General features: G+C 50.4%; 1 protein-coding gene across 1 annotated transcript; it reads left to right on the top strand.

Moving 5' to 3' along the window:
* Positions 1 to 7,791: 7,791 nt before the first annotated feature.
* LOC310922651 (SAP30-binding protein-like) lies at positions 7,792 to 16,115 on the top strand. Its single transcript, XM_083883354.1, is given in 2 exon segments — positions 7,792 to 11,231; positions 11,234 to 16,115. Coding segments are annotated over 2 exon segments (801 nt in total). The 5' UTR covers positions 7,792 to 10,555; the 3' UTR covers positions 11,359 to 16,115.
* The last annotated feature ends 128 nt before the right edge of the window (positions 16,116 to 16,243 follow it).

Genomic DNA, 16,243 nt, shown 5'->3' with positions numbered 1-16,243 from the left:
CACCTGGACCAGTTGAGCCCCACAGCCCATAGCTGCAGTTTCTCCAGGATTTTATTTTAATTCCTCTTGTTTTGAGCATTTCCTCCCCTTCCTCTGTCATCCCAGAAAATCTTTGTCACATGGGTAAGGAACCTCACAGGTTTAAGGTTTTTTTTGTATTCTGCCTGTGCTCCAAGAGTCCTGGCCCAGGTGAACCAGGAGCAAGAGAGTGAGGAAGATGCAGAAGGAGCAGGGATCCCTGATAACTCTGGATGGAAAAATAAAGAACAGTTGAGACGGTCCTGTGGAGGGTGGGCAGAAGCTGCAGAGGAGGAGAACACAGAGAGGACATGTCTGGAATGAGCTTTTATCTTGATTCCCAAACTTGCTGGGTATTTCCCAGCACCACCTTCCCATCCCAGCAGGATTTAACCACAGGTGGGAGGAAGCTGCTATAGCTTAGGAGGTCTCCCTTCCCTGTGGAATGGATACACTCTGCATAGCACAGGGCAGGTCTGAGTGCCCCTCTCCATGTGAATTCCACAGACCAGGGAATCTTCCAGTGATGTAAAGCAGCTTTGAGCCCATTTCCCACTTACATTTTGGCAGCAGCTGCAATTCCTGCAGCGGCTACAGAGTTGAGTTTAACATGTGTGACCTAAAAGCTTTGGAATTCCTGACTTTCTTTTGAGGAAAGCCATCCCTTGCTCTCCCAGTGATGTTCTCAACAACATGAGTACAATAAAGTCTCCTAAAACCTGAAATTCTGGCACTCCATCAGCACATCCATGGGCGTTTACAAGGCCTTAGGAAGGAGAATCCTGATTTTATGGAGCCTCTTTGCAGCACTGCAATCTCAATTCCTTTTCCTTAGTGAGATCTAAGATGTTCCATAAAATCTGCTTTCCTAAAGGCTGTTTTTTCAGTAACTGTGAGCTCTGTTCATGCAAGAAAGGTGATTATTTGTGTCCAGCTGCTTCCATAGAGGCAGGGATTGATCAATATGTTCATCTTAGAAGAGCAAGATGTACTAAGGAATCACTTTCATGGCTTTTTTCCTAACTCTGCCAGGGACTCTTCCAAGATTTTCTCTCTCAGGACTTCACAGTCCTGATCATTCATCTCTCCCTCTTATCTTACTCCATGAATTCTCACAATGAACACTGAGTTGCCCAGAGAAGCTGTGGCTGCCCCATCCCTGGAAGTGTCCAAGGCCAGGCTGGATGGAGCTTGGAGCAACCTGGGATAGTGGAAGGTGTCCCTGCCCATGGCAGGGGGGTGGAACTGGATGGGCTTTTTACAAGGGAAAAAAAAGAGCTGCGTTGACTCTTACTGGGCTTATTTTCACATTTCCCCCTGCACTGCTGACTTTTGAGGAGCAGCAGCACATTGACACCTCATTTCCCTGCACGGACCCAGCTTTGCTCAGTTTTGGAGGAAGATGAGGCCTGGCAGCCCCACGATTCCATCCCGGAGCACGCGGGAGGAGGTTTGGCCGAGTTCAGCCTAAACACAACTTCTTGCAGAGGGGGCGAGGAAGACGCTGCTCTTGGTTCTGTTGTATGTTTATTTATATGTTATTTGGTGATAATGAGAACCAAATGTCTGGGGTCTATTCAGTTCTTAAACTTTTATAGACTCATTGTCTTGATGTTCAACTGTGCAGCCGTCTCCGAGCCCCTGCCTCCCCCGGAATCGTGGAAGTGCCGTCGGTGACCAGCCTCAGCTGTGCTCTTACTCATCCTGGCTGGAACAATGATATTCCACACCACGTTATTCAACCTCCCCGGTGCCTCCTGGCCCCCTCATCCCGACCCCTCAGCTCCCACATCCCGGGTCAGCTCTGGAGCCGGCCAAGGCATTGTCCTGGGGGTGCCACTCTAGGGCTGTGCTGGTGCCAGGGAAAGAGGATACCATCTGTGCCTCGAGGAGCAGACGTGATACATGAAAGATGGAGAGCCCAGAGCCTGCTCTGCCCCCCTCGGATCGCTCACCAAAAAGGCAGGGAAAAGGGGGAGAAGGGAAAGGAGGGGGCTGCACCCCAACGCTGAGCCTGAACAGGGAGGGGGCTCCTCTCCCTGCCCCTTGGCAAGGATTTCTCCAGCCTTCCTGGTGCCATGGTCTTGTTGGGTCCTAGGTTGGAACTCAATGACCTCTGAGGTCTTTTCCAACTTAATTGATTCTTTTCCAGGCTTGTTTGTCAGGGAGCACAAGTCTGGGTTTGGGGCTCCTTGGGGAAAAGGTGCCACCCCACAGAGCCACACCCTGTCAAGGTGGGACTCCCCCCCAAGCAGACCTCTCCTCACCCAAACCATGGTCACTCTCACAGCACAAGGGTTTGAGAACCTGAGAACCCCTTACAGTGCCTAAAGGAGCTCCAGGGGAGCTGGAAAAGGACTTTGGATGAGGGATGGAGTGACAGGACACAGGGAATGGCTTCCCACTGCTAGAAGTACATGGGATTAGCACTGTGTTGTAGGTATAGGAAACTGGAACCTCAGTGTCACCATTTAGGACTTCTCTGGGCAGAGGGAATTCTGACAGGAGAGCTCCTGGAAATCCCCTGCCTCAGGTTTGTGGCCCATGTGCCCATTTCAGCCTCTTTGGCTTTTGCTTCTCCCTCTTTTGAGATGTAAATTCCACATAATGATAATGATTTCAACCTGAAGATGCAAATTCTGTGTTAAGAGATAAAAATATAAAGTGACTAAAATCCTTTGCAGGTGGAGCAGGGCCACAGTTCCAGCCCCAGAATAGAATCCCAGGATGGTTTGGGTGGGAAGGGACCTTAAAACTCATCCCATCTCAGACTCTGCCATGGGCAGTGACACCCTCCCCTATCCCAGGCTGCTCCAAGCCTTGTCCAAACCTGGCTTTGGACACTTCCAGAGCTGGGGCAGCCACAGCTTCTCTGGACACCTTGTGCCAGGGATGAATTTCTTCCCAAAATTACATCTAACTCTGCCCTCTGTCAGGTTGAAGTCATTCCCCCTTTCCCTGTCACTCCAGGCCCTTTTCCAAAGCTCAGTTCTAGCCTAAACTCAAACTTTCAAGCATTTTGGGTATGGCAGGGCGAGCCCAGCATTAAGAACTGAAGCCCTGGCTTTAAAAAGGGTAAATCCAAGGAATTCATATCAAAGCAGGAACAGTCATAAGGAGAACATATGGAAGTGTCTTTTTCTGCTCAACAGTGATTGGAAACTGCACGCTCAGGCCCTGATCCAGCTACAGGACCCCACATCCGGGGCTTAGTTTCCAGGTGACCTGGGATTTCAGCGATTTCCAGCCTTGGGATTGTTAATGTGAGATGACAGCAATAACCAGGGAAGGAAAACCCCACGTGTTTGTTCTTCCCCGCGTGCCAGCACTTGTGGATTTAAGTGAGGAGAAAGATCACAAGGCTCAGACAGAATATCCTCCAGAACACAGCCCTAAAGCAGCAATTTCCTCTGCGGAGCCCATGTGAGATCAAGGCAGGATAAAGCACTCCATGTGAGCCTGGCTGAGGGGATTTGGGAAGGGCCAGGAGCCATTTGTTGGGGATGGAAAAGTAAAGATTAAATTGGGTGTTACAGAGGGACCTTTCCAGAGGGAACAGCTCCAACTCTGAGTGCCATTTGCCTCCACCTCTCCTCCACGAGAAGGCTCCTGGCTTTGGGAATGCAACATTCCTAAGCTAAACCTGCTGATAGGGACATGTGCATTTCATCTCAGAATGAATAAAGAAATGATTGAAAAATGGCAAACCCCGTAATTTTGGTGGGGAATAATTCCCATGCGATTGGAGGGAACGCGCTCTCGGATGGAAGGGCCAATTCCTCTGGATCAATGGGATGGAAACATCTGCTTTACCTCACCCAGATCTGAAGAGGTAAGAGCTGACAGCTCTTTGTGGGAATCTTTTGCTATCTCATTGTATATCTAAATTACATTTATTGATGTCCAACGTTGATGTTTCGGGTAATTCTCGTGGATCTCACAACCTTCTGTTTCAAATTCACAGTCTTCCACCACTCAAACTATTATTATTTTTACCAGTCCCAAGGGTGTGCTGGAGCCTCTTTGGTACAAATTAGAAAGGCTTTTATGAAAAACTCACAGTTTATGGAAAAAGAGGTTCCCATTGGCTTCCTGACCCCGAGGTAGTGACAGCTCCCACCGGAGCCTCACCCACAGCAGGGGTTTTAGCACCGTTCCCAACGCGGCTCGGGAGCTGACACGGGGTGAGCAACAGCAGTAATTTCCCCCAAGAGGGACAAAAAAAGCCAAATGCTGACAAGTTTATGAGCACAAACATGTCAGGGGATCTCCTGGCAGCGAGGCTTTGCTCCAAGCCTGTGCTGGGGTTTACCTGGGGCCGGTTGCTCTGCTGGGCTGGGAGTCTGAGTCTGTGGGAGGAGGGATTTGGGGGAGACAGAACCCATTCTGCAAGGAACGAGAGTGGTGTAGAAATGACCCAGATATGCCAACCCAAATAATTCTATTAAAAATTCCCCAGACTCAACGAGTTTTGGAGAAAAAAATCAAGCAACACAGCTGAGGGAGGGAAGAGGGTGGTAGGAAGATGCTGAGACTGGAGGAAGAAAAGTCACAGAATCCCAGGATTTCCTGAGCTGGAAGGGACACACAGGATCATCCAGTCCAAGCCCTGGCCCTGAACAGACACCCCAGCAATCCCAGCCTGTGCCTGGGAGTGTTGTTCAAATGCTCCTGGAGCTCTGGGAGCCTTGGGGCTGTGCTCATGCCCTGGGGAGGCTGGTCAGTGCCCAACACCCTCTGGGGGAAGAACCTTTCCCTAAAATCCAACCTGAACCTGCCCTGGCAGCTCCTGCCATTCTTTGTGTCCTGTCCCTGGTCACAGAGAGCAGAGAGAGCTGAATGTGAGCCCTTGGAAAGGTGACAGTTTGAGTGTGAAGGGTAAAATCAGGAAACCAGAGGGAGGTGGAGGCAGCAAACCCAATCCTACCCCAGCTCTTTCCCATCAAGGGTTTCTCTTCGCTGCAATAAAGTTGAATTAATAAAGACACAGATTTTCCAGTGGGGAAAACACATCAGTGAAACCTTGATCTTCCTCAGGTACCAAAACAGATCCAAGGCCATGATCCAAAGGAGAAACCAGGAACAGCAGAACAAGGGAGAAAGAAATTGCCCAGTAAAAGCCATCTGGCTCACAGCATCCATGGAAATCCATACAAACCCACCTTCCACAGCCCCTCCAGGCTCTGCTGGGGCAAAGGGGGCTGGAATGAAAAATTAATTGTAAGCTGTTACTTAAGAGAGATTTTGAGACAAAAAGAAGAGAACAAAGGAGTCCTTCAGGCAAAAAATGTGGAAAATGACGACCATTAATAACGTCAACTCCTCACTCCACGATTTTCATCAGTTGGCTGAGGTGGCATCACATTGTCAAGTCACAAAAGCCATAAACACACCCAAAAAAACCTGATTGATCCCAGAAAAATAAATGCAGAACTCACCAACTTCAGGATCTCCAGCTGGAGTGTATCCAGAATGTCCAGGCTTGGAAAGGCCTAAAATCACCCTGGAGTTTCCTGGTAGGTGGACAACAACCTGAAAGCACATTCCTGCGAGAAGGAATCCTCTCTTCAGAACTCTTAATCCCCCATGGTCAAGCGTTGGTGTGAAAAACAAGGATCTCAAGCACACTTTTAGGATCCTGTTTCTGGGTTTCCATGAATTCCAAGTTCCTCTCTGGTCAGGGAGGATGGAGAAGCTGCAGGAGGCCTGAAATTGTTCAGAAACACACATTTGAAAGTGTTCCTTTTCCTTTCTGATAACCCAGAAAGCAGGAGGCTGGTGTGTGCCATCCATTAAACTATAAACAAAGACATGAAAGAGGAATTCCTAATCCACATCCAGAAGGGCTGAGGTTCAAAACTCAGACCTCACCCAGGACTTCAGCATCTGGTGAGTTCCATCTCGCACCTCAAAACATCCCCAGGCCTGGACTTTGATTTGGGTCTGCAGCCCTTTGTGTTGTTTTCTCAGGGGTGCAGCACTTTCCAGGCTCTTTCCAGCAGAATTCTTTCCATGCTGCCCATCACAGTTTTTATGGAGTCACGAGGCAAATTTACAGCTGAGAAACTTCTCTCTGGCCCCACGCTGCCTCCCAGCTTTGATGTGCACAGCCCTATAGCCATGAAAATCCACAGCCACTTAACTCAAATCCCTGCTAATCAAATCCTTGGGAATCACTGCGTTCCTGGGTGGATTTGCAGCTGTTGCAGCAGTTTGGGCACCACGTGGCCACCAAAACCCTTCCCTGGGAGCTCAGGAGTGACACCAGTGCTCTCCATGCACCCCGGAGGTTGGTGGGAATGAGAGATGGCACCAGGATTGCCAGGACACATCCTGCCAGCAGCATTCCCAAAGGAAAAAAAATCCCAAACACCCTCCTGAAAAGGCTGATGCTGCATCCCAGCAGTGTTCACCAGCCCAAGCCCTTGCAGGACCCTTTTATGTAGTTCCTAAAGCCCAGCTGGGGCCCAGAGCTCTCAAAATGGTGCAGTTTAGGGGCACACCAAGAAGGAATCACTCTGGAACTGGGAATTGCCTGGCTGCTGTAATTGCTTGCAGCAGGACAACCTGGGGCACCTGAGGGTTCCTGGGGACAGGCTCCAGTGGATGCTTTGCTGTTTGGGGGCCACACCTCTTCTATCCTCTCTGGGCAACCTGTGCCAGGGCCTCACCACCCTCACAGCCAGGAATTCCTTCCCAATATCCCACTTAACCCTGCTCTCTTACAGTGGGAAGGCATTCCCTGTGCCCTGTCCCTCCATCCCTTGTCCCCAGTCCCTCTCCAGCTCTCCTGGAGCCCCTTCAGGCACTGGAATGGGCTCTGAGGTCTCCCTGGAGCCTTCTCTTCTCTGGTTGAACACCCCCAGCCCTCCCAGCCCGGCCCCAGAAGGACTCCAGCCCCTGGAGCAGCTCTGTGGCCTCCTCTGGACTTGCTCCAGCAGCTCCAGGTCCTTCTGACTTTGGGGTTCCAGAGTCTGAGGCAGCTCTGCAGGTGGGGTCTCACCTGAGCAGGTCAGAGGGACAGAATCCCCCCTCCCTGCTGTCCATGCTGGGGAAGTGCAGCCCCCTCCTAATCACCCCCAGCCCCTCTCACTGTGACCCAGCAGCCCCCTAAATTCCCCCTCCTGCTCCCCCCACTCTGTGCCCTGGGGGAGACAAGCACAGCTGGTGCCTCCCCCACTTGCCTCCTGCACCGATCTGTTTAAAAAACCTTTTATTTCCATCCCCATCCAATTTCTTCCCCTTTTCCTGGTTTTCTTTCCAGAGGTTTCCAGCTCGGGATGGGGATGGCCACAGTGCAACTCCAGAGCTTTTTATCCCGTGGCCTTTCCCAGCCTGGCACGCAGCGCTCAATTTGGAGCGCGGTGTCCTCGCTCTGTTCCATGCCGAGCTCTGTTGTCCAGAGGAATTAATTCCAGATTATGTGTGGGTGTGGACTTCAGCTGGGCAAAATTTGGATACCCTGGTTGAGTCATTATTGTCTGATGAATCTCTTGGTGACAGCCTTCGCCCCTATTGTTCTGAGGTGAGCCCCGTGGCAAGAAATGTGAAAGCAAGAAACAAAAGAATATAAAGAAAGGTTACGAAATCAAATTCAGTTAAGGCAGGGTTATTGTCCCTCCATCCCGCCTCTCTGGCCTCCAGTTGGGATTGGATTTGGCAGGAAAACCACCCCCCTGGGACAGTGGCTGGAGTTTAGAGCAGGTTCTGGGGGGAGCTCGTCCCTGTGGGACCCTGGTGGCCCCAATGACACAACAGAGACAGGGAGGAGGAGTTATCATCAATTCTTAACATTTTATTTCTTTACTGGGTTAAACAAGGAGCAGAGAAAACCTCGGCCCCAAAATACAACAGAACTGAAAGCATTACAGGTACAGAGACTATTGAACACAGAGAGTAGTAGGATAATATTTTAATACAACTGAATTATAGCATGGGATTGTGTTTTTGTTGGGTTTTTTTTTGTTTGTTTTTTGTCAAACCAGTTTGGAAAATAAATGTAATAGGAACTAGTGCAAAAAAGTTCTAAACATGAAGCACAGTGTATAAAATGGCATAAGAAAACTGTCCCTTCGAGGACACAGTCACTTTCTTATGACAGAAGGGAGAAAGAGAAACAGAAGGGGGGTGGGAACAGAGGGAAGGTCCAGGAGGCGGAGGAGGAAAAGCTGGAAAGAAAGAGAAACCGGGCTGGGGGATTAGAAAGGATACTTTGACTTCAGCAATGTTGGTTTGTGTTTCACCACCACGCACTGTTAAAGGACCTCGTTGGGGTCGGGCCGAGCTCTGTCACCACCCACATGGCACAAGCACTTGAGAAGGGTTCGGGCACCAGCAGCCTGGGCACTGCAGGGGTCGGGGCCCCCGAGGTCCCCACAGGTCCCCCCACGGCCCTGGGGCACTCCGTGCAAGGCAAGGAGCCCCAGCACAAACACGCTCCGGAGGGAGAAGGGCAGAAGGGCAAGAGGGGCTGGGCTCTCCTCCTGCTCTACCTTCCCACATCCCTCCTGAACACAGCACTGGCTCCCTCAAGGACCAGCCCGTGGAATTTGTTCCCAATTTCCACCCCCGTGCTCAGACGGGAGCGTCTCCCTTTTGAAGGCATCCTCAGGCTGTGTCCGAACAGGAGGCTCGGAGGAGCTGGATTCAGTTTGGGTTGGAACAGAAAACCAAACCTCCATCAGAGGGATGGCTGGGGATCCCCAGGAATTCCTCCTCCCAGGCATCAGCATCTCTGATTCCCACGGGGAAAGTGTCCCTGCATTTCCAAGGTGTTATACCAGCCTGCTCAGCCAGGATTCGCTCCAGCCTGTTCCCACCACAGAGCCACCCAGCCTTCTGCCCTGGAGAAACTGGCTGGATGCTATTTTAAGGAGAGCTGGTTGGAATTCCTTACAAATTGCTATTCTCTCCCAATCCGCTGCTGCCCATTCCAACTGTGCAAGCAGAAAAAGTGTGATTGATATTTATTATTTTTTTTGCCTCGTTTTCCTTTTGGAAAATGAAAGGTTTTGTGGGAAAGGACTGTTTTGGATGCATTTCTCAATTTGGAAAAAAAAAGAAAAAAGAAAAAAAAGAAAAAAAAGAAAAAAATTGGTCATAATGATCAATCTGGCTTGTTTTGACAAGTTTCAAAATTTAAAAAAATCACTGTCTGGCTCTTTTTGTCTTTTTGTTTTGCAACTCAGGCATGTCCAGTCCCCAAATACATTTAAAAATGGTAAAACCAACCCCAAATTTCATAAGCCAAACCTAATTCTTGGGGTTTATTTGTTGAGTTTCAGTTTACAATAAGCGAAATTGTCAACTTTTTTGGGTTGAAAAAGGATCATCCTGAAATGCTAAAAAGGCTCAAAACCACTCCTGGCCTGCCTGGAACGCAAGTCCTGGAGATGTGGAGCAGGAAAGGATGGAGGGACTGGGGTCAGGAACTCACCCATCCCCTGCCCAGCCCTTTGAGAGGGGCTGAAAGCTTTGATAAAACCCCAACAACTTTTAAAATTTATTATTCCTTATTTTTTTATGATCCTCAATTAAAACTGGTCCATTCCCCACCACACCATTCGCTCTGCTCCCTTCCTCCTTCCTCACAGAGACATGCAGGGCTGGGAGGTCACCCAAAGAGCCACCTGGACCAAAAAGAGCTGCTAAGATCCTTCCATTTCTGGAATAAAATGGACTCATGGTGGGAGCTGTGCAGCTCCAGGGCTGCTGTGATCCAGGAGTTTGGAGCACACTCCTTCTGTGGGAGAAGGGATGGTTTTGGGGATTGTGTGATGGTGGTACCTCCAGCTGGGATGCCCATGAACTAATTTTTGGGCTGAAGGAGATCCTTAACATCCAATCTGAACACCAGACATGGCCCTTCCCAACTTTTCCAGCCTAGTTTAAGAGGGATTTAATCCCTAGGGATGGGAAGCCCCAGGGAAGCACAAAAAGCTGATACACAGAATTCCCTGCCTGTTTCCAGTTACAATGTAAGATGTAACCAAAAGATAGGAGAGTCTCCTGTTCTTTATCTTCTCCATGACTCATCCCTGATAACTCCTCCCAGGGAATCAGCAGCCACTTTGTGAGGAGCTATCTCCACTAATGGGCCATCAGGATCTCACCTATTGAACCTTATCATCCCATTGTGAGATGCTCCACCCAGGGGGAGGAGCCCAACATTCCCACCTGTATATAATCTGAGGCTCAGAACACCACGGGAGCACTGCCACTGGATTTCCAGAGGACAAGAGCTCCATAACCACCACTGGACCTGCAGAGAAGGACCAGATCTTTCTACAGGATCTCTGCTTTGACAGAACCACATCCATCACTCCAAGAGGACTGCAGCTACCACCCTGAGCAACAGAGTGCCAGCTTGTATTCTGACTCTGTCAGTCTAAGCCAGTACTTCTGTTCTACTGCCTTTACTTTAATTTTCCTGTTAAATTGTAGTTCTGACCTGGAATCTCCCACTGCTTTGCTTTCAAACTAGAACACTCTTTGTGCCTGAAGAGAGGCCCTCCTGGTAGTGTGGCTGAGGTGGAGGATGGTGGAGGTGAAGAAGTGCAGTGTTCTCTCCTTGCTCAAAGTTTACACTGAGGACTCGGACCTGGAGTCAGACAGTGAGGCCGGCATGACATGGAGTGATGGGGAAGCACCCACAGGAGAGAAAGGAGGGCTGGTGCCAGCTGAGTATGGAGATGACTTCAGCCACCTGGATGGGGATGAGGAAGGGTACAAAGAAAAAGATGATGGGAAGAGCAGGCAGGCAGAAGATGATGATTTGCGGACTGAAAAACCTGTGGCTGGTGACCTAAAGGAATTCCGGGAAGTGAAGGAAAGAGATCCTCAGGAACCGGTTGCTTCTTTTTCAGACAAAGTGTGGAATATGCCTCCAGATGAGATCAAAATCCCCCCTCAGCCTCCTGGCAGATGTTCTAACCAATTGCAGGATAAAATTAAAAAGCTGTATGAGAGGAAAATGAAAGAGGGCATGGATATGAACTACATCATCCAGAAGAAAAGAGAATTTCGCAATCCCATCATCTATGAAAAGCTGATCCAGTTTTGTTCCATTGATGAAATCGGTACAAATTACCCAAAAGACATGTTTGATCCCCATAGCTGGTCAGAGGATTCATATTATGAGGCACTAGCTAAAGCCCAGGATATTGAGATGGACAAACTGGCGAAGGCCAAGAATGAATGTACAAAGATTGAATTTGCACTAAAAAGAGTACAACAACAAGCGCTGCTTCCACAACCACCACAACATCCAGCACCACTGTGGGAGATGCCCAGAAGAAGAGGAGTAAGTGGAATGTGTTGAGGAAGGGCTTTATAGAATGACTTATAAAATTACATCATCTCATTGTGAGCTTCCCCACCCTGAGGGGAGGGGTGAACATTCCTACCTGGATGTAGGCTACAGCTTTGAACAACACCACGAGAGCACTGACACTGGATTCCCAGAGGACAAGAGCTCCATAGCCACCACTGGACCTGCAGAGAAGGACCAGACCTTTCTACAGGAGCACTGCTTCAACAGAACCACATCCATCACTCCAAGAGGACTGCAGCCACCATTTATTCGGACTGCTACCACCACCCTGACCAACAGAGTGCCAGGTTGTATTCTGACTCTGTCAGTCTAAGCCAGTATTTCTATTCTACTGCCTTTATCTTAATTTTCCGATTAAAAAATAGTTTTTACTTGAAATCTCCTGTTAGTTTGCTTTCAAACTAGTATACTGCCCCATCACATTCTGGCAGAATCCAGGAATGTTTCTGTCCTGACCTTGTGTCCACCAAGCCCTACAGGCATTCCTTTCCCAGATGGCAGCAGGAATGGGATTAGGATGAGTCACAAGCTTAGGGTGACCTGGGCTATGGGACCTCACTCCCTTTGGCTCTGTGGCAATCATGGAATGCCAGAGTGGTTTGGGTTGGAAGGGACCTTCAAGAAAATGGAGTTCCACCTCCTGCCATGGGCATGGACACCTTCCACTATCCCAGGCTGCTCCAAGCCCCATCCAATCTGGCCCTGGACACTCCCAGGGATGGGACAGCCACAGCATTTCCAGGCAATCTCAACAACCCATCCCAAACCACCACGCTTGGTGCCATTAGAGACCAGGAGACACCTGTAGAGCTCAGCACATGGACACTCCAAGGCCTGGCCTCACAGGATCCTGCCCAGGAGCAGCAGATATCTGGGATCTTCCCTTTATTCCCTTCCTCCAAGCGGCAGCCAAGCATCTCCTGGCCCTGCCCACGGCCCTGAGTGGCAGTGAATGAACTGCCCTGACATCTCCTCTTGAAGCAAAGCAAAATGTGTTGAAGAAAAACCAGTTCCAGATGTTTTCCCAGTGTTGCCAAGTTACTCAACATGTTCTGCTTTAATTGTCAGATGCTTTCAAAGCGATTTCCCTAACTCCGGAGCACGAATGGTGAGGGCTCTCCCTGGGAATCTTCTGCCTGGGGCTACCATGGATCTGTATTTTCATAAGAAAAAGACTCAGCTAATGATTAATGTTCCCCAGAGGAAGCGGGGCCTTTCTTTGGGATTTTTCTTCAGTTATTTTTAATTAATTTGTACAACTGGCAGCTACATAAAAGTGCAAAACCCGGGAATAACGCTGGACCCATCTCCCTTTGCTCCTTCTCTCTACCCACACCTGGAGCTTGTGGAGACATCATCATTCCTCAGTTCCCTGGGGATGAGAAACCCCCTCAACAGGGAGGAATCACTGCTTCCCACTGGGAATTTTCTCTGAGCAAAGAAAAGTTTGTCCACTGAAGGAAAAGTTGAGTTTTAGATATTAATTCCAACATGAGGCATCTTCTTTAGGGAGAAGAGATGAGATTATTGGATGAAAAGGACAAAGCCCCTTGGGACTAAGTTCTTGGTAGGATAAATCATTTAGAGTTTGTGTTTTCCAAAGTGGCTTTGGGAATGGGGAAAGCATCTGGGATTGCAAAGGGCCCCTGCTCTGGTGGACACAGGGCTTGTGGTGAAGGATCCCTGGACACAAAGGGTAAGGGAAGCCCTTCCTGTCCTTAACCAAGCACACTCCCTCCTTTTCCAGGCACATACCCTCCACTTTGTAACAAAAATAATGCCAGTAGTATTGAGACAATGTCACTGTCTGCTTCCTGGGCTGTTCTCTCAGAGAGCAAAGCCAGAGCACTCAGGAATGGAGAATTAGGAGGTTGTAATATCAGACCAAAGGCAGGAATTTTATCCAACGGGCTCCTGATGATGGACTGTTCCATACAACACTTCCAGCTGCTCCTGCTCTGGGAACAGCCTTGTCTGGATCCATTTAAGGAGATTGGCAAAGTGTTGAATGCAGCATATGGTGCCCTAAAACCACAGAACTTATTGAGAGCAGCCCAGACTCTCTAAAGTAAAGATATCCTCGAAAAACTTTGCTCTGGGAAGGCTCAGCACTTTCTTCCCACTTGCAGCAGGTAAAGCCCATCCTACACTCCCAGAGTGGATCCACATACCATGTGCTCTCTCTGACATCTCATCTTCTTGGAAACACCATCCAGGAGGGAGCTATGGCCTGGAAAACACATGGATCTCCTGCCCTAGGGGGCTCCTCACTCCCAGTGGACGGGGCTCAAACCTTCACAGCAGCCACCCAGACCAACCCAGTTCTGAAATGGCTCCACTTCCAGGTTCACTGGGATGCAACATGTGCTCCTGACCTCCCAAGGGAAGCTTCCAGCTGGTGTCAGGAGACACGAAACTGCTTCTTGCAGCTCCCAGGTTATCCCGGAAAACCCCTGCTGGCACCCCCTGATGATGACTTGGGTTGCTGGATCTCACTCCTATAGCTCTGTGGAAATCATGGAATGCTTTAGGTTGAAGGGATCTTAAAGCCCATTCTGTTCCATCCTCTGCCACAGGCAGGGAGACCTCCTGCTGGACCAGGTTGCTCCAAGAACTGTCCAACCTGGCCTTGGACACTTCCCACAACTTTCCTGGGAATCTCACATCACCCATCACCACTGGGACACAGGGGCTTTGGGGCAGGGAGAAGGACACACACCCCTCAGGATGGTGCTGGATCTGGATGTGGTGCAGGGACTGAGGCCGGGCCACCCCGTGCCTGCCAGCGCTGCTCAGTGTCACACGTGACACAGTGAACAGGGCCAGTGACTCAGGGACACTTGCTGACGCACCACACTGGGCTATTCTTCTCTCTCCTGATGAGTCGCTCCAAGATTGGACACAGTCTATCTCTGAGAGAGGTGCCTGGAATTAGCTTAACTCTTGGCAGTACAGGAGAAATCTAATTTCCTTCGGGATCCAGCTGTCTGGAGGCAGGGACGGGGCTGTGCTCCCTCCCCTGGCCTGCCTGGGAGCTCCTTGTCACACCAGCTCCACAACCCCCCTGCTCACAGAAAACCAAGGGATTGGATCCTGGTTTGCAGAATTGCTCCAACTGTTCTGATTGGTGTAAACCAGGCTGAAATCATATGGATGTCATGAGGAATAGTCAAACGAAAGACATCCTACTTTTTGGGTGGCAATAGGAAGGGAATCTCCTCAGGAAACACTCTCCATCTTCCATGAGCACACCTCTCCCACCCCAAAAACCATGGGACAATAGGATCACAGGCCTCATCTCTCCAGGACTTTGGGAACAGGCAACTGGTGGTGTGTAAACATCACCCCAAAGCTCTGAGATTCAAGTCAAAGCAGGAATCAAACATTCAGCTGCTTCTCAGAGCCTCTTTGGTCTGGAAATGGGCTGGAAATGTCAGGAAACCTGTGCTTCCCACGAGATGCCTGGTACTTCCTTCTTCCAGCCAGGCAGGAAGTAGCTTTGCTCATGGGGCTCTGCTTGGTGTTGCTTCACCTTAACTGACCAGGAACCATAAAACTCCTATAGGTCATCAACTCTGGGACTTCTTGCACCCTCATAGGGATCTGGGATCAATTTGGGATGCAGCAGGACATTCCTCCTGCTCCATCCCTGTCTCCTGCAGTGACCCATGCAGGGCTCTGCTGTAGGTTCCTGTCAAGAGCCAGCCTGGAAACAGAGGGACCATCCCAGCCCCTCTGGGAGAAGGGGGTGGGTTCACACCCGACTTGTGACCTTGTGCTAAAACACCCTCTCTTCCTTCCCTGCCCACACCCAGGACAAATTACAGCCCCTGGTGCCCAGCCCGGAGGCACCACCTCTCAGCATCCATGCTGGGAACAGTTCTGGTGGGTGGGTAGAGAATTGGGAGTTTCCTAGGAAATGACCTGGGGATCAGATCCTAGGGATCTGATGTTTGTTTGGGGCCGAATTCCTGGATATGCTGAGCTCAGGTTAAAAAAAACACCCCAAGTGAGCCGAATGAGGCTGCACCAGCCAGCACCTTGCCCGGCCAAGTCCAGCTGGGCTCCCAGAAATTTCCGGATCTGGGGGCATCCATGGATTGAAACTATTCACAAAAATGCTCCTCCCTAGCTGGGCTTTATTAGTGCCTCTTTGTGTGGGAGACTCTCCCTCCAAGCCAGATTTCTCCAGCCCGTTTGCCCAGTCCTCCTGCTATCCAGTCAATGATTTGTAGCTGGGAAGCATGGAAGGATGCCTTTGGGATTCCCTGCATCCAACTGTTGCCACATGGGATCCCTCTCCCTCACAGCCTGTGTGCTGCTGGAGTCACATCTCCCCAACTCCTCACTGAGACCAGTCCCACCAGCCAGGGAGGACAACAAAAGGTTACACCAAATCATCAGGACACTTGGCAAAGTGGGATGTGGGAATGCTGGGGACATTCCTCCTGCTCCATGACTCCTTCCTCTCCTCCTCCTCCTCGCACAGAGGAGCAGGAAAGGCCGGGCTGGAGGAGCAGGCTGGGATGCAGTGAGACCAACCCCGAGTGGTACCACAGTGCAGTGTCACGGCGTCCCACTCCTGTCCCCAAACACCATCAGCAAGGCAGCGCCGCGCTGAGGACACACCAGGGTGCTTCTGCCCGGAGCCAGTGGCTTTTCCCTGGGACAGGAGTGGGCCAGGCTCTGCTGGGAGGTGCTGCCCCCTCCGCTTGCTCCCTCGAGATTCACAGGCCCAGGAAAAAAAGGAACGAGGGCTGGGCCGACCGTCAAACCTCGGCAGGGCGCGGGCGGGGGAGGCGCGGGCGCCCAAGGCACTCGCGGCAGCGGCCGGGGACGCTCGGCAGTCCCATGGGGACACCCTTCCATTCCGAGAGACCCCTCCACCCAGTC

This window comes from Zosterops lateralis (assembly GCF_965231275.1).
Source record: "Zosterops lateralis genome assembly, chromosome: Z".
In the NCBI taxonomy this organism is placed as follows: Eukaryota; Metazoa; Chordata; class Aves; order Passeriformes; family Zosteropidae; genus Zosterops; species Zosterops lateralis.
The sequence above is the reverse complement of the archived record's forward strand: the minus strand, read 5'-3'. Positions and strand labels throughout refer to the sequence as shown.